At 44.3% G+C, this 23,368-nt stretch overlaps 1 protein-coding gene across 2 annotated transcripts in view; it reads left to right on the top strand.

The window, feature by feature from the left end:
- Nucleotides 1-9,946: 9,946 nt before the first annotated feature.
- Nucleotides 9,947-23,368, top strand: part of samd11 (sterile alpha motif domain containing 11) — a 51,362-nt gene continuing 37,940 nt past the window's right edge. Inside the window, exons 1-2 of one of the 2 annotated variants that reach the window (XM_034590789.1) lie at nt 9,947-10,765; nt 11,958-12,049. In XM_034590789.1, coding sequence (XP_034446680.1) covers nt 10,063-10,765; nt 11,958-12,049 — 795 coding nt within the window. In that variant the 5' untranslated portion in view covers nt 9,947-10,062. The remainder of the gene's footprint in view (nt 10,766-11,957; nt 12,050-23,368) is intronic. The other variant, XM_034590788.1, reaches the window with a different exon arrangement.

Raw genomic sequence — 23,368 nt, 5'->3', positions numbered from 1 at the left:
ACTTTTCTTGTGTCTCTTTTTCTTAGATTTCAACACAGAGGGAGAAACCCGTGACCTCAGTGGAGCACCAAAGGGGCCTTAAGTGGCTCATGTGATTTACAAGGACTTTGCTTATGCTTTCAGCGATGCACAATTCAGAGCGCTGAATCTATCACTAACTTCCGATGGCATCAGTTTGTCCATAGACTTTTCATTTCAGTGTTGATTGAACACTTTGCAGCGACACTTTGGAAATAGTTTCAAGTTTGTGTCCAAGGTGCCGACTTTGGTTACCACTAAACTTTGTAGAATCTATCTGAAATTTACCATTCAAGTCCACACCACCAACTTGCTCAATTAGCCTGCATTTAACTTAAGGACCTCACAACGACGTCTTTCTTTGTAGTCGTGGTAATGCTGCCCATTGTGTTTGATCTTGTCGGATTCCAGGCGCCTAATTTGGTATTAAATTATGGTCATATATGGCTGTGCTCGTATCAATGAGTTTTCCTCTTATTGCATTGTTTGAAATCACTAAGTCGAATCTCTTGAAGGCTAATGTAGCCTGCTATCTGGGCTTTGGCAGTTGGCGCTGCTACCCTTCAAACACAGAGTGAGCCCTTTGAAAAATGGATTGCGGAAGAGATAAGAAATAATTTATGTTCCTATCACTGCCTCGCACAAATATGGTGGGGAATACTGTGCCAATAACTCCCACAAACTCAGAGAGGCACGCTATCTTTTACTGCACAAATTATTAACGGCGCTGGGGAGGAAGGGGGAGATGCTGTGCATTTTTTGCTAGATAGACCTGGCTCATTGCTCCTCGAAGCTTTGAGTTCACCACAGAGCTTTATAATCAGAGACAAACGCGTGTGTTGGAATACAATCTTCTAAAAAAAATCTTTATAATTGTTTAAATTTTATAATTTCCAGCCTTGTCATAATGAATAAAACTTTCATTTAGACAAAATGAGAGGCTGTGAAATCATTATTTTCTGTGTGTGTGTGTGTGTGTGTGTGTGTGTGTGTGTGTGTGTGTGTGTGTGTGTGTGTGTGTGTGTCCGTGCGCTGTCCGTGTGCTGTGTGTTTGTGTGTGAACAGGGAATAGAGGGAGGAGGGGAGGGAGTCCAAAGGGGAGTGTTGAGGGAGGATACTCGGGGTCGGGTGTCCGCTCGCCTCTGTCGGCTGGCGTTGACAGCTACAGACGCTGGTCTAAAATGAGAATCCTCCTGGGCCGCCTGCCTGCCCATCCAGCAAGAAAATAAATCCCATGTGGAAGAGCCGCTGTGTGGGATCACAGACAGCCGCCTGACCCCCCAGATCAGCCGGGGGAGGCCAAGGGCGCCGGCACGACAGCACAACCCCCCCCCCCCTCCTCAGCCCCCTCCAGGGTCTAATGTTACTCCGCCTGCTTGCCAACTCTGAAATTCTGGAGTTGCAGCCCTGTGTTCCTGTACTGGTTCAGTGTTGAAACTGTTTTTTTCGGGCGAGTGTTTGGGTGAAGACTTAGCTTAAGGCCTAGGTTAAACCATAAAAATAGCGCAGAGGTCTCTGTGTACTTACACTGTTAAAAAAAAACTTTTAAAAAAGGAGAAATTTTACTTATTGAAAAGGGAGCTGGTGTTCTGAGACTGTGCACAGTGGCCCGAAACACTGCCTGGTGAGCAATTAGAGACAAACACTGAGAATGAAAAGTTTTGAAATTTGATGTGGTGTTTAGCACTATCACCAGATGGAGGGTATTGAGATGCCAAATGCAGCGCTCTCCAAAGACTCTTGTCAGAATCTCAGCACTCTGATCCACATTTTCCCCCTCTACTGTGCGATGCTCCTCCATGTCTGCTAACATAGCACACTCAAATGCCACAGACTGGATCCCCTGAAACATTTTCTGATATTAAATTCCTCAAATTCCTGCATAGGGGAGCTAAACTCCCTCCAAGACCCCTGAGAAGTTCCATGTCTAGATAAAATGAGGATGAGTCAGCAAAGGTATTGCACTGTTTTAAAGGAGCAAATAAAGTTAATGAGTACTAACAGCTACAACAGAAGGTTGACCTGAAGCAAAAGTGTTGACTAGCTTTTTTCTCCTCTAACAGCACGGCGATTCAGAAACGCAGAGGGAGATGAAGACTGTGAATTAGGATCGAGTTGATTTTCCAGTTTAATGTGTAACGACAGCTATGTGACACTTCATCATGCCACAGATATTAGATACATTACTGGTTCAGTCATCTCGTTGAACGACACAGCATCTCAAGGGATCACGTCCATTTCGCCAATATAGGAAGTAATTTCCTTTACGTAGTGAGGCTGAGGTAAGTGTGTGGAGAATCACACTGGTGGATGGGGGAGTGGCGGTTCCAGTGTGTGTCCCGTCAAATGTTTCCTCTTTTGTTTAACTGTCACTACAGTCTTTGCCAAACCTCAACCAATTGTTTTAGGCACCGAACCCCAACCCTAACCATTCCCTAGCCTATACTGAAGCGCAGACAGCAGTTATACCCACGGACATGCGGTTGAACCGCAGATCGGGTGGGTCAAAATTAACATTTCTGATTAATAGCGGATGGGTTTGGGTTGGTGAAGTAGGCCAATTGGATGAGTCATCGGAGGACAATGTGCTTTCTTTTTGGGAGAAACAGCCGCTCATTCCCACCCCTGCAGCACCTTGCAAAGAGAACCTTGTGCATTCCTGCAACGAGCGCTGCAAGTGAGCGCACATTCAGCGCAGCCGGGCGCATCATTGAGTTGTTTAAATCCTGGCAGAGTGGATGGTACTTTATTTCTGGAATGTTCATGCGGATGCAGGTCTCTAAATTGGAGAAAGCAATTCCTTTGGGTGGGTGATGGGGGGATGAGTCAAGCCCACATGCGGATTAGGATGACGTCCAAGCCGATTTGCGCATCTCTACTATTGTTATTTCCCATAACCAGAATCTTCCCTGAACATTAATCATACTGTTTTGCGAAATAATTCTCATGCCTGGATTTCCTGTTATTCCTCTACATATGTGAATTAAATGGGTACTTTCTTTTAAATAATTTTCTCGCTCATCTTTTGTGGTATCTAGCAATGTGGAAAGTTAAATTGTCAGAATTGACCTAAACGCTGGTTTCAGACATGCACTGATCTCTCACTCTCATTTTCCTGAAATTTTCCGAAGAGACGCAAATGTCTGAGTTTGTTGCTCCAGACATTTTTCGAGAATGACCCTAACCCTAACCCTTTAAACGTCACGTCCTGCCTCCTCCATGCTCTACCCAGGCGCCATCCCTTACCTGAATTTCGCGGATATTTTCTTGTTGTTGTGGACTTGTCTGACCCAGACAATCTCATATGTGAGAGGCCAACTCTGGAAAATGTCCAGACCTCATGTCTCAATATTGCTTTAGATTCTTTGCAACCACACAATTACAATGGGAGTGAATTAGATTTTCTTTGAGGTCCCAAAAACTTGTAGAAAATTGGCATCAGGGTCATTCCCATTACGAGAGATGTTACAGGACTTACCCATTACTCTGGATCGTCAAAGGACCTCAACATCAACAGTTTACATTGGACCAAAAGAAACCCGTGAAACCTGTTGACAGTGAGGTTTATTGGTTATTATATGACACTACTTACTTTTTACTGTGAGCGCCACAAATTAAATCCCTTTCACCTCCATTTTTCTATGGAGAAATATCAGACTGACACGTCAATCTTGTCAGAGTGTTTGCATGGGTGGATAACACTTGATGTAGGTGAGAAAATATATTTTATTTTCTAATTTTACCCCTCACGCTTCGAATCTGTGCTCCAATGATGATGTTTGTAAAACATGTTTGAAGGTTTTAGGCCCCTGAAAAGTCCAATTCCAAAGTGTACACAAGTATAACTCATGGGTTAAATTGACTCTATAACAGGGTTCAGTCTTTGGCTAAACACCTCCAGCAGAACTTCAGTTGCTTTTATTTCTCCAACTTCCTCTGGTGTGTTTAGTGTCTCGTGTTTCTTTGGTGAAATTGGACGAGACATAAGCTGCAGCCTCCGCTCTCTGCAGAAATTCATACTGTGCTTTAAATAGTTAATTACTCTCGCCGTGTCTCCGGCGGTGTCTGGATGTGGATGTGGATGTGGGGGAGAGAGGGAGACGCTCCTGCCTGTCTTCCTCTCTTTTCTCTCTTTTTTTCCCCGGCGTGGCCAGGCCTATATATTTTGCAGCTCATGTCTGAAAGGCTGGCTCCAAGCGCTAGGGGTGGGCTCTCGCTCTCTGATGGTTTTCCAGTGAGTATTTGTCAGGTCAGACTGTGCACCGCCCGGCGGTCTCCGCTCCTCTCCCCGGGTTATTTATTACCTCTCTCCCCCGCCGGCAGCGCTGCGGCTCCGGGGCTGCTGCCAACAACGGCGCAGAGGCGGGGGCCGCGTCAGGGGGGTTCCCGCCGGCCGATGAGAGGAAGCAGCGGACATGAACCGCGTTTTGGAGGAAGGGCCGAGTTTGTGCCTCATTACATGGCCAAGTAACCGTCCTCCACATTTTCAGTAAACATCCTTTATGGTTTGCAGACTGGGGCCTGATGTCACCGAGCTCCGGAGTGAACTACTGTTTGGTAGCTTCTTTTTACAGCAGAGAAACACTGTGGAGCTAAAGGTCACAAAACATATCTCCATAGCACCAGTGCTACAACAATCACATCATTTATTAGGCAGGAGATCAACATAATATACATTTCTGCCAGCAATTTTAATGTTTTAATCATTAAAAGACTTTTACACCTGAAAGTCTGAACCAACGTTCCTGTCTTTGTTACATTGTTTAGATTTGATTTGGTTACTTTCAGTTTCATGTTGCGTTTTAGGGAGTGCATTAAAGAATTACATTAAATAACATTACTTGTTACATATGTACCTCCTGTCGTCATCACCTACATAGGATGTGTCCTATACTTGACATCGGCGTGCGTCTGACGTCGGCATGTTGTCAAATCTGCCGTTGTCTGCTCTCCGTTTGAATGGAGAACTTGATTGAACTGGTTCATTTCATTAATTTCGTTGCCACTGTGATATTATAATCACTATCAGCAAAATGAAGGTCTTCATCATTCAAACATAATCGTCGGAAGCGAAGACTACAAGCCATCCTGCGCACCGCTTCCCCTTCTTATCCTTTTTTTTTTATGATGTCTCTACTTCCTGCAATTGATTCAACGTCAGAACTATCACCAAAAAAAGGTTTCACTCTGCAAACCATCAGTTTGATCTGGACCGACACCACCGCTTCTGGTCAGACTACATTTTGTTGTGTTCGTCCGGACTGTGGTGCGAGGAGGAACCTTTAACGCCTGTTATTTTGGTTCACACTAACTGAAACCTCTGACGGTCTCAACCAAACAAGGTATGAAAGCACCCTCATCATATTCACAGGTTGTCGCTTTTCAAATGGAATCATTAACCATTTGTCTCTCTAATATCAATATAAATCAAATATCCTCGATGTAAACAAGCACATTGTCACCTTGAATTATAAATTGTGACTGATGATTTTATACAAACCGGTTTTATCCACAAGTCTTCAGCATAACTGTATCTACATACGCTACATTCAGCTACATCTAAATACAGTATTTCGATGCTGAAAAGGAAATTGTAATTACAAGAAGGGTTTGTATTTGTCAATCATATATTATATATTAATAAGTTGTATTGAAGAGGGAAAGGTGTTGCAGTGGTTAGAACTGTTGCCTCACAGCAGGTATGGTTCTTGGCTTGAACCTGATGGCTGGACAGGATCTTTCTCTGTGGAGTTTGCATGTTCTGTCAATGTCTGTGTAGCTTTTCTCCAACTTCCTCCCACAGTCCAAAGACATGTAGATTGCGGTTGGGTGAACTGGAAACTCTAAATTGCCTGTAGGTGTGATAGTGTGTGGTTGTTTTTGTGAGAGTCCCTACATGTTGACCCTGCGGTATGCTAGCGTCCTTTCCAGGTAACCTGCCTCTCACCCAATGTCCGCTGGGTGGCTCCGCGGCTATGCCACCCTCAAGGATAAGCGGTACAGATAATGGATGATATTTTAAAACAGTTGTAGACAGTAACCTTGTGCACCTGTACACAGCATCAACAGGTGGATGAAAACATGTACCATAGAAAACACATTTACCGTTTCAGATAATCAGTGTATGACGTTTACTTTGTCTTGTAAAATCCGTTTTGCTGTGAAATCGGAAATCGCAACTAATTGAATACCTATAAATTGAGTCTAGAGTTAAAAAATCTTTACTTTGTGCCATGGGAGATCAGATAAGCTACATATAAACAGAAGTAACTGGCTATTGACAGAGTACAATACCGTCTTCTGTTATTGGAATTCTGTAATTCATTGTAAATTAATGGGGTTTAAGAGCAGGAGTGGGTTTTTCCTGTAACAGGACTCTTCTATACTGTAGTAATAAGAAATGCTCACATATGCTGTAGAAAGGTTAAACAAGGTTTCCCCATCGCATCACATATTTCTATCAACAAAAGAAAGACAAGGCCTGGTGGAAAAATCGACTCAGTTCGCTCAAACCACTCTTTGAAGATGTGAAAGTTAAAGTGTCGTCACCGTACGAGTTTGGGGAACTCCTCCGTGATGAGGCACCGAGAGTGAGTCACGATCAGGGACAGGGTGTGGGTGTGCAGGAGTGGGCACGGGTGTCCCCTCTATGACTAGTTTCGTCAGGGCTCTCCCGATGGTGCAGCCTCCAGCGCCCACACATGCAACAACAAGGTTTCCACTGAGACATTTCAATGTGGCGAACGCTGCTTTGATAAAGAGACAATCAAAAAGCTCCCCAGCTGAAACGCAGTGTTCCACTTCCTAGAAACGGCTCTGCAAACATGCGCCATAAATGTCAGCGGCTCATGATTTATGTCAGTGCTATTGCTCAGTGTACTTGCCAACATGTGGGAAGTGACATTATTGTTTGGTTGAAAAATGTTGCTTTTTTCGATTTTATTTTTACGGCTGCGTTCACTGTGAAGGTAGATATCGAATCACTCTTTTGTTTTTCTTTAGCTGTGATTTTAAAATCAGTTTTCTCTCTCATATCCACTATTTCCATTACCTCCTCCTCACACGTCACAACCCCTCAGCTCCAAAAGGAAACATGTCAATCTATTATCTGCATCATCCTTGGTGACGTCCCTGGCAGACTGTTTTTGTAAATGTCTGCCGTGTGTTTGCCTGGTCTTGGCTGTAGGTATAATACCAGTCCTGGCCGGGCTGTGGTCTCCGGCCTTTTCCGTGCGCCGCTTCCGCCTGCGGTGTGGTGTGCCTCCTTTCTGTGTGTGTCAGAGTCGGTTTGGCCTGATTTATAGGCCCCTAACACACAGCGCTTTGGACCCCACCTCTGCTGCTGGAATGGCTATTCCATGTGTCGGCGGTGGATCCACCTGGGTGGTTCTCCACTGATGGGGGTCAGATGTGATCCTGCTCACCAGCTCCAGGAGCTCAGGGGAACATGCCCTGCAGACAGTGTGGAGAGAAAGTGCTTTGAGAGAATATGGCTCCACAGTTAGGAGCCTTTGCAGCAGCAAGTTACACATATGATCTGCTCTTTTGAAAATACTTTCTCAAAACCCCAAATTTGATAAAAATACAATTATATGGTTGTATTTTGGTCCATGTAAAAGTTAAAGAAAAAACAACAAACTTATCTGCTGAAAAAAACCTCACTTCATTCTTATAGGGATCACAAGTGTCTACAGCACCTGTCCACCGACCCACTAGTTTGCCAGTTGAAAGTTAAACTTCTCCCTGCCTAGTAATATCTGAGCACTAAGGCTACATCCATATTGTTGTTGATTTGGATACGCCTGGCATCCACATTACTCTGGAATTTTAAAACTTAAAAAAATGGAGAACCCCCATTTTAGCCTGAAAACGTCAGGGCAACTTTTGACTCTGGACGGGAAGAAATTCAGATGTTTGAAAACTATGAGAAACGCTTGCTTATTGGGTTTTTCCAGTCGCGACGTAGCCTTCCTTGACCTGCTTCCGCAAGAAAACAAGCCTCGGCTACCAGTATAAAACGCAACCTAGATAATTAATTTCAAGCGTTGCTGACTCTGTTGTCATTGATAACAGCTGTGGGGCAATTTAACTCAGCATTTTACAATGATACCACTGTTTACATTTATTAAAGAGGCAGTATAGTAAACAATGATTGCACTTGATTATCCACAGGTTTCACAGAGCTCTTAAATACTCTTAAACCCCTAAAATATAGCACCTTTTTCCAAGTTTAGTTGTGTGAAACTATAACTTTATGTAAAACATTTTAAGGAAGGGTTTAACAGCAGCAGCTCCACATTTAAGCAGCGCGTCTCTCAAAAGCAGCTGCAGCAGGTGAGCAGTTTCCGTGGGGTGAGAGAGGACAAGCTGGTGTCACAGTAGGTGGAGTATAACTAAATATGTGCTTTAATTTAGACACAGAGGAGAACATCACACACCCAGTGTGCGGACCTGCTGCTGATGTCATGGGTAGATCTGGTGAACTGTGACGTGGCCAGGCCGACTGCATTCAAGTTGAAGGTCTGTGTAGCTGTTTCAGAGCAATATGGCCAAACATTTTCAAATCAGCCTATAGTGTTAATTGTCATGATAAATGTCACATTATTATTTTTAAATTAAGTGAAATAAGTTTGAAGACCGATTTCTGCCCCTGAGTGAATGAGCAGAGAATGACCAACAACAACCTTTACACTGTGTCTGGCACATTTTACACTCTGGTTTTAAGGTTTTAAAGCCAGTTTTTGCTTTTCATCTTTTAAGCATTATACCTTTTTTTGTGTTTTATCTTTTTAAGTGTTTTTAGAGCAGGTGCAATATCCAACTCGCTGTTAGCCTGCTTTATTATTCTGGGTCTTACACCATATGTCCTTGTGTACTGTTTTATGTTGCTTGTACTGTTCTGCAGCTGCTGTAGCACTTTGGCCCAAGAAAGATTTCCCCATGGGGACAATAGTACAAAGTATATTTGATTTGATTTGAACACTTAAACAGCCAAATAGTTTACAAATCTGAAGGTAGATACATTATGAATCACACTCCTTCACTCTGCTTACACAATGCATACCTCATATATTGGTATTGAATCTTCATTATATTGCTATTGACGAAAATTATATTGCGATAAACATTGACATCTTTTATTGCCCAGTCCTTGCTGCTTTAGTCATAAAGCGTCATTTGCTTTTGGAAAATGTGGTTAAAGATGAGAGTCTAATTTAATGGCGGATGTGTGATTTAAGATAAGTGATGATCTTTTTTTAGACAGGATTTTTACAAGCGGAAATTATTGGTGGGAACTTGATTCAGCGAAAGTGCTTCACTTAAAAAAAAAATCTGAATTGACTCTGTAAACTGTAAATATTGAAAAGGAGCTTCCCTCAAGTTTTACATTCAGCTGCATGGGGGGTGAAAATGACTGCTCACTTCCTCATGTGCAGTGCTGCTTCCTCTTCTTTGGCCCGGGAGGCGCCGTCCCTCGCAGTCCCCCCTGCTCTCCGGGGCTCTCGCCGAGCCTCCGCTGTTTAAATGGGCCAAGTTGAGAAGCGGCGGAGAGTGCAAATCTTGTTTGGTCTGGGTCTGTGAACTTCAGCGTGACTTCAACGACACACACAGGGGTTAAAAACAACTCTTTCCAAACTTTCAACTGCACTAATGCGGAGCAATATACCGTGAGCCTCATGTGTTTGGCTCATGTTTGTTATGAGTAATGCCACATTAGTTTAATTAACCTAACAGGAGAGGTATAATGTACATTTGCTTTTATTTGATATGTTTTTATTGGATGGGAAATTGGCCACGTGGAAGGTCCCAGTAACTGAGTATTTGATTTTTTTTATTTAATTGAAAGATTTCATAGAAAACTGTGCCTCCACTCAGAGACTGTTAAAAAAAAAAAGATTTTACTTCTAATTCCCCCCTAAAGGCAGAGGCATAAGAAACAGGACGCGTCGCTGCGGCCGGTCACGATCAGCGCAGGTTGCATGATGATGACCGCGGCTCAGAGCTGCTCAGCTCGTCAGGTATTAACACTGCGAGTGTGATTAAATGTGGGAGGTTGGATCTGCGAGGCTGGCGGAGAGCGCTGTCGCCGCTGCGAGCTGGAAACTACTGAATGGGAATCTATCCGGCAACTTCGACACACCGCTGTCTCACGGCGACGCGGCGGCTCTGCGTAAAACCAAGCGGCGCGTCTCCAAGTCTGGCTCAGCCCAACTCGCAGGCGGAGAGGACGCTCAAGTTGGATACGCCGAGCAGCTTCTCACTTGTTCTCGGCGCGCCTCGGCTCCCACTAACATGCCTGCCATCAAGAAGGAGCGGCTGGATGGAGACGACATGGCACTGACCGCCTTTAACCAGTCCGAATACCTGGCCCCTTTAAATGCCACCGCCATCCCCGTGGTGACCCCGCATCCGCCGCCCTACGACCACATTTTCGCCCATCACCGCGCGTACTTGGGGCTCCACGACTCGGCGCTGCATCACCAGCATCTCCACCATCACACGGACGACTTAATGCTGGAGAGGTTCTCCTCCATCCCCGACTTCCAGCCCTTCTTCGACAACGGGGAGCCGTGCATCGAGGTGGAGTGCGGCGAAAACAAGGCTTTGCTTTATATCAATAAACTGTGCCAAGGCAGCAAAGGACCTTCAATTAAATACAGGGGCGAGTGGCTCACCCCCAATGAGTTCCAGTTTGTCAGTGGACGGGAGACTGCCAAAGACTGGAAACGGAGTATTAGACACAAAGGTAAGAAACAACCTTCAGTGTCCTCGCGGTTCGTGGGCAGAGAGGGACACCTCACCACCGGCACTGAACCACTTTTTACACGCAGCCGATTCTGGGTAAAAAACTTGGGTGTCGTGGTTGGGTGCTGGGTTTTGGAGTGAAAGGGTTACAGCAGCAGTCGGTGCGTAAGGAGACAGATGCGAATAGGCGCAATCTCCTCCACAAACACTCCGGGGCTCTGACACAGAGTTGGGGCTGCGATCGTGCGCTAAACCCGGGGCATCTGGAGTAGACTGCGCCGGAACTGAGGTGAAAAGTTACCGACATAGTTAATTCAGTGTGTAACAGTTGTATTTTTTTTATTATTATGGGATGAGTGGTTCCGTTTAGTGAAGCTGCACTTGTGCTTGGGTGAAGAGACTTTTATGACATGGAGGGATTTTCTGTCTTTTGAAATGTTGTGTTTAGTTTGCTCATTCACACCAACGTCAGGGTTTACCGTTACCATTTAGCGAGCAATTCAAACATTTAACCAAATATTTAAGAATATATCATCTCTTTTTTTTTTTTTACAGGTGTTTTTTCTTCTTTTTTTTTAAGCATCAATGCAGCGATAACGTTCTGAGATATCTCATATTGACATTCACTGCACAGTATTTTTACCCAATAATTACGCATGGAGCGCGCACCCACCCACTCGCCACACACACGGACACACTCTCACGTACGCTAGTTTATTCAGGTAGAGCAGACACTAGTTAAGGTGTGTGTGTGTGTGTGTGTGTGTGTGTGTGTGTGTGTGTCTGTGCGTGTGTAGGTGGGAAGGGGGGGGGGGTCGCCCCCAGGTCAAAAATGATTGCCTTATAGATCAATATACTGATTCCTGTATAGACTGATGACAGTACTCTGCTGTCTCTCTTCATGGGTAGGAAAATTAGTAGAATTAAACTTCATGGCAAAAACGTAAAGTGAAAATTCCAGGTACTGACTCCTCCACTTTTACACTGTATTCAGTTATTGATTGTTATCCATTTATTTATTTGTTGTAAAGATTTCTTTTGAAAACTTTGTAAGTTTGGCGATGATGGATTGAAGGACTATTCTCTGAAGCTTGTTGATGTTGCCTTAACTCATTCTGTGTCATGCAGGTGATGAGTTTGAACATATTTCTACACATTCCCTGAAAGTCATTTATTTTCTTCTCTTTCTCCAGGGAAAAGTCTCAAGACGCTCATGTCAAAAGGAATCTTACAGGTGCACCCTCCGATCTGCGATTGTCCTGGTTGTCGAATTTCATCTCCAGTGGTAAGAATATTTCTTCCTCATCTTTCATACTTGCCGTTACTGCTGCAACCTCCTTTTTGTCGACTTGTTAATACAGTGCGATAACAAGGATGAGGATATTTTAGATTGTGTTTGACTTCCCTGCAGTAGTTATGTAGGATTTAAAACACGTTGGGTTGTCAACATGGCCGTCGAGATTTCTCACTGTTGAAGGTTGTAACTTGTCAAAGAGCACGATGCATGAGGAAAGATATATTACACGTATAAGTGTTAAGACTGGTGTGGTATTTGGTACGATAATACCGCGATAAACTAAAATTAGCATTTTATAAAAACTTTTTAAATTCCAAAGTTAAGTTAATGGTTAAACCTTTACCTACTTGGTAGCTGTATCAAGTAAATCTAGCTATATTTATTCAACGAAAATGACAGATTTGTCCGAAAAGTAACGATATGTACGGACCATCAAAATTTATTATTTTATTTTTCTCATAGACCAGATCACTGATCTATAATTTTGATTTATTTCAGCCTATTTGAAAGCAGGACTATAGGCACACGGATATTTCATTGTGATATTTGTGCTGTCACCCAGCTTGACATGCATGAAACAGTGATTGTGTGTGTGTGTGTGTGAGTGTGTGTATGAGAATATCGGAGCGTTGTCTCTCCCTTTGTAACCTTGACGGTGAAGCCCCTACAGGCACACGTGTCAACTTTGATGATAATTTTTCTCAGCATGAATATCAAATCCACTTTCAGCCTTTCACAGACGCGGAGTATCAAGCAGCCTTTTTTTATTCGGAGGCATTGAGCTGTTCAGTATGGCTGCCTGACGTAAGGGCTCGTTGGCTCGTTGGCTCGGCTCCTCTGTCCTATTGAATCAGTTTCCTCACCTGGCTGTTGAACTTTTGTTTGCCTTGTGCTTCCCTCGGGGCTCGGCCAGGGGCATGATGCCAAACCTCGAGGCCTTGCAGGTGTGTCACGGATACGGCATCACCACTCTGTGCGTGTGTGTTTGTGTCAGTTATGAGCAAGCACACCGCCGGCTCACTGTCGCCAAATCTGTTCACACAGGTTGTGAGAGCGTGTGTGTGTGTGTGTGTGTGTGTGTGTGTGTGTGTTGTCTTCGTGTGTGTGTGTGTGTTTTTATCACCACGAAGCGCATCTGTCGTCGCTCCCAAGCACTAATCTTGAGGGAAGGGTGTAAGAGGCTTAGCGAGCTACTGAGCGTGGCTACTGCTGATTATTGTGTGCGAGGCACGCAAGGCAAAGGTGGTTTAGATAAGCCGGAGGTGTTTGAGTGATACAGGTAAACAGGTAACATTTTTCACAGCCAAGAATGAAGACCTGTACCCTAACACATAGGGTTCAGCCAAAGACGAATCACCCGAGGGAGGCAGGGGGCAGTGGAAACAGATAGCAGAAATGCTCATCTCTTATTTTTCTTATTTTTAACATGAGGATTTCAAAATCTGAGCATGTTTACTTGTGTTTAGGCTCATTACAGATATCAGAGTGATAGGCTCCTGGCTTGCAAGGGCTTGCACAGTTCCATTACAATTACAGCTTTGACAGTAAAACTTTGTTATGTAAGCAGGGATATGAGAGCATTAAGGTTGGTGTAGCCTTTTTCTCCCTCACTTCCTCGACTTGTCTGTTGGTGAAGCTCGAAGTCGAACCAATACCACTGTGACACACATCCACACACACACACACACACGCGAGCAAAGTATGTTGGCAGTTCAGTGCGAGGCAGCAGTGAGGGTTAGGGCGGAGGAGGGAGGGCAGCGGGACTTGTATGGCCTGTACTGGCGTCTCCCTCTCTCCCCACTGACTTCCCTCAGGGCATGGCAGCCAGCACTCCCTCACTGATGAGCTCTCTCTCACACACTCACTCACACACACACACACACACACACACACACACACACACACACACACACACACACACACACACACACACACACACACACACACACGCACGCACACTACATGCCTGCCCACTGACACAAATTACCTCATGCAGACATTTATTTTGAAAGTTTGACGGCTGAACTTTGAGTGATCTTGTTTCGCTATAGGCATGAGGCAAGCGATCATAAAAAAAAAGTGCAGCAGCTGGCGGGAAGACATTTCACCTGCCTGCTCAGAACTCGTGGAAGTTAATTTGCTGCGTCGGCCCCGACACAAGCTGTTTACGACGACACGGCACAAAGTGAACTGTTGTTACACTCAACAGTTTGGAATTTGAATATGATCGTATTAATGTTCCTTCATGCTATGGAATTAAATCAGTTTTATGATTGATGCGCTGCTGCTGACGAGCTGTCAAGGTGTGTTATTTTTCTGTTAAGCCCGTTATTATGTGATAATCAGGCGCTTAAATGATTTCTGTCTCTGTCGGTAGCTGTAAACATTGACAAAGTTGTCCCTTGAAGTTGCTCGACCCTGTTTATTCTTTGTCTGGGACTATAATACTGAGCGTTATTTATGCCTGTTGAACTATTATTCTTGGCTCTATATGTGTGTGTGTGTTTTCTTTCTTGTACTTAAGTACATGTTAGTTTGTGTGTGTGTTTTCTGTGTGCATGTCTGGGATTATTTGTCATTGTGGTGGCAGGCGGACTTGCCCGTTTACTGTGTGTGCTTGCGTGTGTGTGTGTGACTGTGCATGTATGTACGTGTGTGTCTCCTCCAGGGAGATCTGGGCTTCCTCTGCTCTGTTTTTTCAGCGGAACTGGCGGAGGCCGGGAGGAAATTACACTCCCCTCCTCCGGCTCTTAAAGACCTCCTCCAATCAAGGGCTCCTCTTGCAAAGTGGAATCAAACACACGCACACACTCAGGCGCACACACACACAAACACACAAACATACACACATACACTCTTTAGCATACAAATAGACTTTGGCTTCCTACTGTACGCTGTTGCTTCCGCTGTATACGTTTTGTGTTTGCGTGCATGTGTGTTGCTCTGGTTACGTTGCTATGGTAACGCCGGAATCGGTCAGTGGCCCAGAAGTGTGCAGAGCTGTGATCATGTGAAGTGTATTTGTGCACTTTTGAATGCATCACTCTGTGTATTGGACAAATTAGAGATTAAGTGAGCCCCTAATGAGCTGTTTGTTCACCGTGGGTCTTAATCTCGCTGATAGAGATCAATAGCAACTGGAATGTGAGTCCGACGTTAGAACAGCGCGATTCTAGATAAATTAGAATCATGATTTTCTTGTTTAGAATTAAGATCACGATTTCTACATAAATGTTTATCGCACTCTTTTACCTGATACAGAAGGAAACGACGAAAAATATGAAGTGAACGCGCATGTTTCTAGCTTAAACGCAACAGCTTGCTATATCTGACGCTGAAGTTTTTTTCTTTATGTTTTCTGTTGAAATCGCTGGTTTCTGCTGCTCTGCATCACGTGGTCTACTGCTGTGTTGTCATTCACTGAGGCAGAAAGTAGAAGTGTTTGTTTTGATGCAGCAGAAGACTAAGGAAAATGCATCGCACTTGTTGACGTCAAGAAATGAGATTGCATAGAGGCATTTATTTAAATCAAGTTTTTAATACGATCAAACCTGCCGCTCAGTCACATGTAGAAACCCAGTAACCGTTGCGCATGAACATACATGTGAAAACACGATCATTGCTCTTGTTGTTTTCCAGTTAATAATTCAGTGAAAATAAACAGTCTAAATAGCACTTTGTTGTTATGAAATTGGCCATTAGTGTCCCTGTCAGCCAGACTGATAGACAGCTGAATGTGTATGTATGTATACGTTAGCTTGTATGTACTGCACGTGCTGCGCTGAGCTTCAACCGAATGTGGTTTATCACATCAGTGTGTGTGTGTGTGTGTTTGTGTGTCAACATGTGATTTCCTCTTACGGTTGCACTGACAAGCTCACACACAGTGTGTATATGACCACCAAGACTAGGAAGTAAAGTTCATCATTTTTGAACAGTTTTTGATTATTTTTTAACGTGGTAATTTAGCTGTAAGACAGTTATGATTTTGCAGATCATTATAATTAATGGTATGTATTTGGAAATCAATTCTTAACATAAGTTTGTTTTTGTCTCTCATTTTGTTTAATGTTAATATTGTGATAAATTGATTTATTATGATAAAGATGGACAAATGCCAAACTGTGTTTACAGTATATTGAGTCTTTGTATGTCAAACTTTAGATGAGATTCCATTGATGGTCTGGTTCAAATTTTACTCCTGTTGGGACAAAAACAACAGAAAACCTGACTTGAATTTTTCATCCTCAACTTTGCGCTTACCTCCACTTCCCCTGCGTTTGCCAGGGGAGAGATAGAGACCTGGTGATCACCTGTAAAGCTCTCCTGTGGTGACTTCAGCCGGCCCAACACAGAGAAAGAGAGAGAGAGAGAGACAGAGAGGGAATATGGGAATATGGGAGGAGGAAAGGGAACAAGAGGGAAAGGGGAGAGCGAGAGGCGCACATGCATGCTTGACTGCACTGCCACTGACCTCCCAGCGCCGCCCAACAGCACCCCCCACCCCTTCCCCTCCACATCACCATCTCTAGCCCTCTGTGCACCTCACCCCCTCCCCTTCCTAACGCCGCCCCCCCCCCCCCCCATCCCTCCCTCCTTGCCCTGTGCCGCTTCACTGGGCTGCAACGGCAGGAGAGCGTGTGTCTGTGTGTGTGTGTGTGTGTGTGCATCTGTGCAAATGTGTGTGTGTGTGTGTGGGGAGGAGGGGAGGAGGGGGACTTGGTCGCATGCCTGTCCGCCCTACAGTGCTTTCTCACTTTTTTTCTCTTTCTCTCACACGGCCTTGAACAACCAAGTGTTGCTTAAAGACTATATAAAACACACACGCACATGCACACACATTATTTTGCTAAGTACGTTTCCTTGACAAGGCGTCTGATCTCATGGTTGGAGATGTTCTCCACACACACACACACACACACACACACACACACACACACACACACACACACACACACACACACACACACACACACACACACACACACACACACACACACACACACACACACATCTTTTGAGAAATGAAGAATCACATTTGTCGTGTTCTTGATTGTTTCCTGTCTGATTTCATCCCTTCAGTATAAAAAAATAACATGCTCATGTTTTTTGCTGGGTTGATGATATTTCTGCTGCAAATGTCATTTATACACCTATAAAACATGTTGATTACAATGGCAGTAACAAGCAGCAACTTACCCTTTATCACTGATAGGGATGAGATTTTTTTTACAAGAGAGTGATTGCCTTTTCACAATGATATATACCACTTTATTGCATGCCTTTAGTTAGTGTGTGTTTGTGAGTGGTGGAGGAACGTGTTTATTCCTCTATCTCTGTGAATGAAAGTGTCTATAGGAGCATTATATTATCTTATGCCAGACGAGTTCAGCATGTTTTTAATTACGTATCTGTTTATTCACAGCCGGTCTTGATCTTTGCTGTTGTTCCAGTTATTGCATTAAGTGTGTTTACGCACACACTAATAATTTGATTATAACCAGATTAGGAAAATATGAATCCTTTCTTAGATGTTTCTCCTTTCCTCTGCCTTTGTCTGATTTCTATAAGTGTTTGGATTCTGAACATGCACCACAAAGGTCAGGGAGTGCACTGGATGCAAATGGATGTTTTTTCACACACAAACAGTGTCATGGCTCAGGGTGGGGAAAAAAGGAAACGGCGACTTTATTTTAGGACGACAGCGAAACAGCTCTCATGACACAACTAATGCTAGATGTGATAGAGATTGTATTAAGTTGAATTCATCAAAGGACAAACGATAAACAGCAACTTATTTTCTTATTTTCTTATTTTCTTATTGCTTTGTGGTGCTAATGAGACTTTTTCCACAAATCCCCACAAACAGTGTCTGGACTCTCAGCCAGATCATATAACAAGTTTATTAGTGGGTTACTGGGGGAAATCTGCTTACTGCAAACCATGAACACACACACGCACACACACACACACACACACACACACACACACACACACACACACACACACACTTTAATCAAAGCATTACTTTAATCTGATTATTTACAGTAATCGGGATATACCCGTCGTGTTTGCCTACTAAGCCATCTAAATTTTTTACGAAAGTTTGAAAAATCTAAAATGCCCTTCAGAGGTGCACCTGTGGAAATGTCCCAGCATGCTGTGCGGGCGAGTGAAGAGATAAGGGGGTGAGACTAAACAAAGTTAAGAATTTGCAATTTTTACTTTGTGATGAACTGAATCTGAGGCTCTCTCTCTCTCTCACACACACACACACACACACACACACACACACACACACACACACACACACACACACACACCAATGGTTTGTTTTGGCCTTGTTTCAGAGCGCTTACGTGAACGTGGTAATGACCGCCTCACCCCCTCCCTCCCTCCCTCCCCACCTCCCCTCGCTTATTTTTTCCTCCTCTCTCCCACTCCCTCCGTCATCTCCTCAATCCCCCCTCCCCCTTTCCCCTACTGCTCGCGCCAACTCGGCCCTCCATCCCGCCTACACACACACACACACACACACACATGAGCACACACACGCTGCGAGGTAACGGCAGACAGGCGCGTGACTCATTAGGCATTCGTCCCCCAGGGAGATCGCTGGGGGGGCGCGTGCGAGGGAGAGAGAGCGCCGCAGCTGCAGGAATGTCACGGGCGGCTACCGCTGTGTGTGTGTGTGTGTGTGTGTGTGTGTTTGTGCGCGTGCGTGTGTGTGCTCACTAATGCTGGCTGGAGCCGGCGGCCGGGCACTGCATCTTTCAGGAAATAACGCAAGAAGAAGGAGAAACACACACACACACACACACACACACACACACACTTATTAGTGCTCCTCTCCACCAAGAGCCGGTTTAAAAGTCTGACATGAATTTAGAGAGAGAACATTAGATTGCCCTTCTAATTTCTGCTTGCGTCTACAGGCCCACGTGACTGTGTGACGTGGGCCTGTATTGTTTTTTCACTACCAAGAACATTGTGTTGCTTTTAAACCAAACACCCAGCTATGGATTTATGATGCCAGGACACCGCCCAAATGAGTTAGAAGAACGTATGTGGCTGTAAATGTAAGCGCGTTAGTTACCATATGTTATCGCTAATGTTTTTTCGCAGTTTTTCGAAGCTTTATTACCCATATCTACCTATTAAATGAGAATGTATTCTGAGTATATTTTGGCTCGTGAATAGACCGGAATAGTTTGCTTTTGACTTGTTGCCATTTCTCAAGATTGTTTTCTGTAAAGTTAGCGAGCCCATAAGAATACTCTGTATCCTGCACTCTGGTAAATGTCAATCCCTTGCACTGAATTTCACTGACGTCTTAGGGAGACTTGACATTAGGTAGAAAATTGTGTGGATATTCACAAAAGCTAAACGTTGCACATTTGTGTCAAATCTCCTTCACTTCAACATCATTGTCATTATACTTGATTACAACAAAATATATATACGGTCACCCCAACAGCTACAGCTTGAGAAAAAGTAAGGGAATGGGATAACAGTAGTAGTTTTTAGGTTGGCTTTTAATGAATTTGAACTAGAGTGGCACTCAGTGAAGCACAAACCTCCGCCAAGGCCCAACAGTCCCCTTAAATTCAATCAAGCAATTCAATCTGAATGCACACACTTTGATATCAGTCCCTTAAATGTAACTACATTTTTTTCATCAAGATCCATGAAAACGGTGAAAATGTTGAAAAACTCCCTGTCTCGCTTTGTTAAAGAAAGTGGGGGGGGGTGGGGGGGGGGATCCTAGATCCGTCCCCTGATCCAGATGCACACCAAAACGTAATGGGTTCTTCCCTGACCCATACCACATCCTTCCACCAACTCTTGTGGCAATCCACCCAGTAGTGTTTGTTTAATGCTGCTAAATATCATACAAACATGTCTGATCTACTGAGTGGGCCACATGGCTTTCATAGTGCTGCCATACAAGCCAGTAGCCAGTCAGATTTACCTTTAGCCTTAGCGTACCCTCAAATTCGGCCTGTATCGTTTATTACAAGGCCAAAACACTTGATGATGCTAAGGTGCCCAACTGAAGTTATGTCCCTAGCATCCGCTGGTGGCCGCCAACACCTGCTAATGGTAGTTGGTAACTAAAATTGTTCAGAAGACCTTCAAACGTACAAGAGATAGTCACCATCTTGTCCTATATTCTAAAATATGCTTTGTAGATAACTACTGCATGTTTAGTGAAATAGAGATACTATATAATAGTGTATCTTTCATAAAGCTCACTGACAATTAGAGCTTTTAGCATGCGTGGAGCTGAATGGTGTAAAGTGAGGTACAGATTAACTATAGGGCTTGGCAATATATTTTTCATCAATAGCAATATATGAAACGCTTAACATTTATAAAAATATTGCTTATGCATTGTGCAAACACAGTGAGGAGGTATAACACATAACTGATTAGTAAAATGTTTTGCTGTTTATCCAGTGTGTGTCATTCTGTGCTCATAAAAAAATAGTTTTTAACCAAAACCTTAACTCGGGAGCAGAAGTCAGTCTTTAAATGTAAGAGAATAATTATGTGACATGAAATGTTTTATTTCGATAAAATTGTGGCCATATTCCCCTGCTCTATAACAACACAGTATAAACTAGTTTAAGACACACGTGTATGATTTGAATATGGACATCTCATTCTGTTTGACCTATATTATGCTATGTAACTATAGAAACCACTGACTGTTAGTGTCAAACTTGGAGTATCAATCTTTCAGCATTTTCAAATTAAATTAGAGTTGATCTCATGTTGTATCTATTGGAGACTTCATGTATTACATGAATGTGGGTGAAGAAAGTATTTGAGTGTCTTCTGTATGTGTTTGTCATGTACTGATAAGACTATAATTGTGTGTCTAGATTGGGTAATAAGTTGGTCAGTGTGTCCCCAGGCATGTGCGCATGTGTCTTTTTTTACTTGTGTGTGTGTTTGTAAATGTGAAGCCCAGATATATTTCTTGGCCGCCTGACTGTCAGACAGAAAACGTGGGAGGCAATATTCATAGAGGTGCTTTTAGTGGGACTTTTATGAGAGACTTTTTTCCATGGCTGAAAGGAGGTTGACCACACACAGTAAGGTTGCCTCAGCTCTGCGCAGAGGCGTGTGTGTGTTTGTGCGTGCACATACGAGCTTGAGCGTTCCGGCGCCCTTCCTTTCAGCGCCCCTACGTGGGCCGCCAGGGGTGTGTTTTGCTTCGTGTTTTGTTTCAGAGAGCCCTCCCCCGTGCTGCGGAAGTGTTGCCGGAAGCAGTGGGAGCTCACCCCCAGTTCTGCGTCAGTGCCACTAAAGAAAGGATCGGGGCTTTCCGGGAGGACGGGGGGGGGTGGGTGGGAGGGGAGGGGGGCTGTCAGCCTGGGTATGTCACGGCCATGTGGGTGGTTGTCTACACGCTCACACACAAACACACAGCTGCACACACACACACACACAGCTACACACAGACACACACACACACACAGCTACACAAACACACACAGCTACAGTCACGACTGCTCTTAGACAAACTATTCTTGTATACATTATATTGCTGGCATGCTCCAAGTAAAATCCCCTGCTTTGGAGGGGAATTCTAAGGAACAGGAACAGGTGTGTGTGTGAGTGAGTGTGCATACGATGTGTGTGATGGCGTAGCGCATGTGTGCTTGTGTGTTTCTCCCTGACAACGCGGATAGAGCACGAAAGAAACTTGAGGCGGAGGATTTGTATCTAACAGATGTGTGTCTGACAGATGCAACCGTGGCTGCATCCGTATGAGAGCGACGCTCTGTTGTTCTGTAGTGTTGTTCCCCCCCCCCCCCCGTTACACCCTGTTGGAGCTCGAGCACTTCCTTCCTGTACGGTGAGGCCTCGTGTGGAAGTAGCAGGAGTATCAGTAAGTGATCCACTGTCCTCAAACGCCAAGCAGAGCTCGTAGAAACCTCTGACAGGAAAGAAGAAAGGAGGGAAAAACCTCTTTTCTGGCACGGCTCGGAGAAAAAAAGAGAAAAGGGGAGAAATGTGCAGAACTATGTGGCCTGCTCATCCTGGGGGATGTTTTCATCTTTCTCTGTCCCCCCCACCCCCCCCAACTCCAACTCTTTTTAATGTCTGCCATTTGAGAGACTCCAGAGGGGCTGCACCTGTTTGCCTCTTGGCTAGGAGCCCCCAAATCCCTCCTCCTGCCCCCGTCTGCCACTCATGCTGCTGCACCTCCTGGGATGGAAGGAGCGAGGGAAGGAGGGAGCGGGGAGGAGTGGTGGAGAGCAGGGTTGCGTGTGGTGGAAGGGATAGCTAGAGGGCTCGAAGGCGTCCGGGAGTAAGAGCAGTGATGTAGGCACAGACTAGAGGGAGAGCGAGAGAGGAAGAGGAGGGGGAATATTGTTTCAAATCCGAGTCCTCTCTTCCACACCGGACAGACCTTACATCTGTGGAACTTTGAGTCATCACATCCTCTTTCTTTTCTGTATTTTCTCTCACCTTCTCTCTCCTGCATGAATCCACATCTGACCTCCTTACATCCACCCGGCTAACTTTTCTCCTCTGCCTGTCGTTCCTTTGCTCTTCTATAATTCCCTTCGCCTCCACTCGCCCTCCCTCTCTCCCGTGCCTGTCCCGTCTCTGTGAGAGGTCCATGTTAATCTGCAGTGACCTCTTCAGGTCACATTAAAGGTCACCCAGCTTCACTTCCTAATGACCCGGGGGCAACACTCTCCTCTTTATCCCCTCTTTTCACTCCTCATTCCTGTCAGCTTTGGGAAAAGAAAAAAAACCTCTAGCCCTTTTAGTTAGGTTTTAGGTTAAAAAGTTTGGTGTGAATGTTTTCACAACAGCTTGTGGGGAGGGAAGTTGCTTCATTACTGCAGAAGTACTTAAGTATTGGAGGATTTTTTTATGTAATTTATTCAGTGAATAAAGTGAGGACATTCCACAGTAACAAGTTTTAGAGATTATGTTGTTTTGCTTCAGTTTGGTTCATGAGTGTTACAGCTACAGTCGTGTTATTATTCTGGCTCATAACCTTTTTTAATCTTACTTTTGACGAGAATATTTTCAAACATTTTATTTTCTTAAATGATAATGACTGCAGTGGTTCCCAACCTTCTGTGTCTGATGTACTTCCACAGTCTTGTCTGAGGATCTGTACCTCTTCAGTGACAGGAATGTTCCCTTCCTGATACACATTCCAAGTTGGACTTTACTAATAATTATATTTCTATAGCACATTTTAAGCAAATAAGCACAACATGTATTGGCCAGTACAGAGTACAGATCCAATAACAGGGCATTTAAAAAAACACC

This window comes from Hippoglossus hippoglossus, chromosome 7 (genome assembly GCF_009819705.1).
Source record: "Hippoglossus hippoglossus isolate fHipHip1 chromosome 7, fHipHip1.pri, whole genome shotgun sequence".
NCBI classification, from domain to species: Eukaryota; Metazoa; Chordata; class Actinopteri; order Pleuronectiformes; family Pleuronectidae; genus Hippoglossus; species Hippoglossus hippoglossus.
Note: the sequence above shows the minus strand (reverse complement) of the source record. Positions and strands in the feature narration are given on the sequence as shown.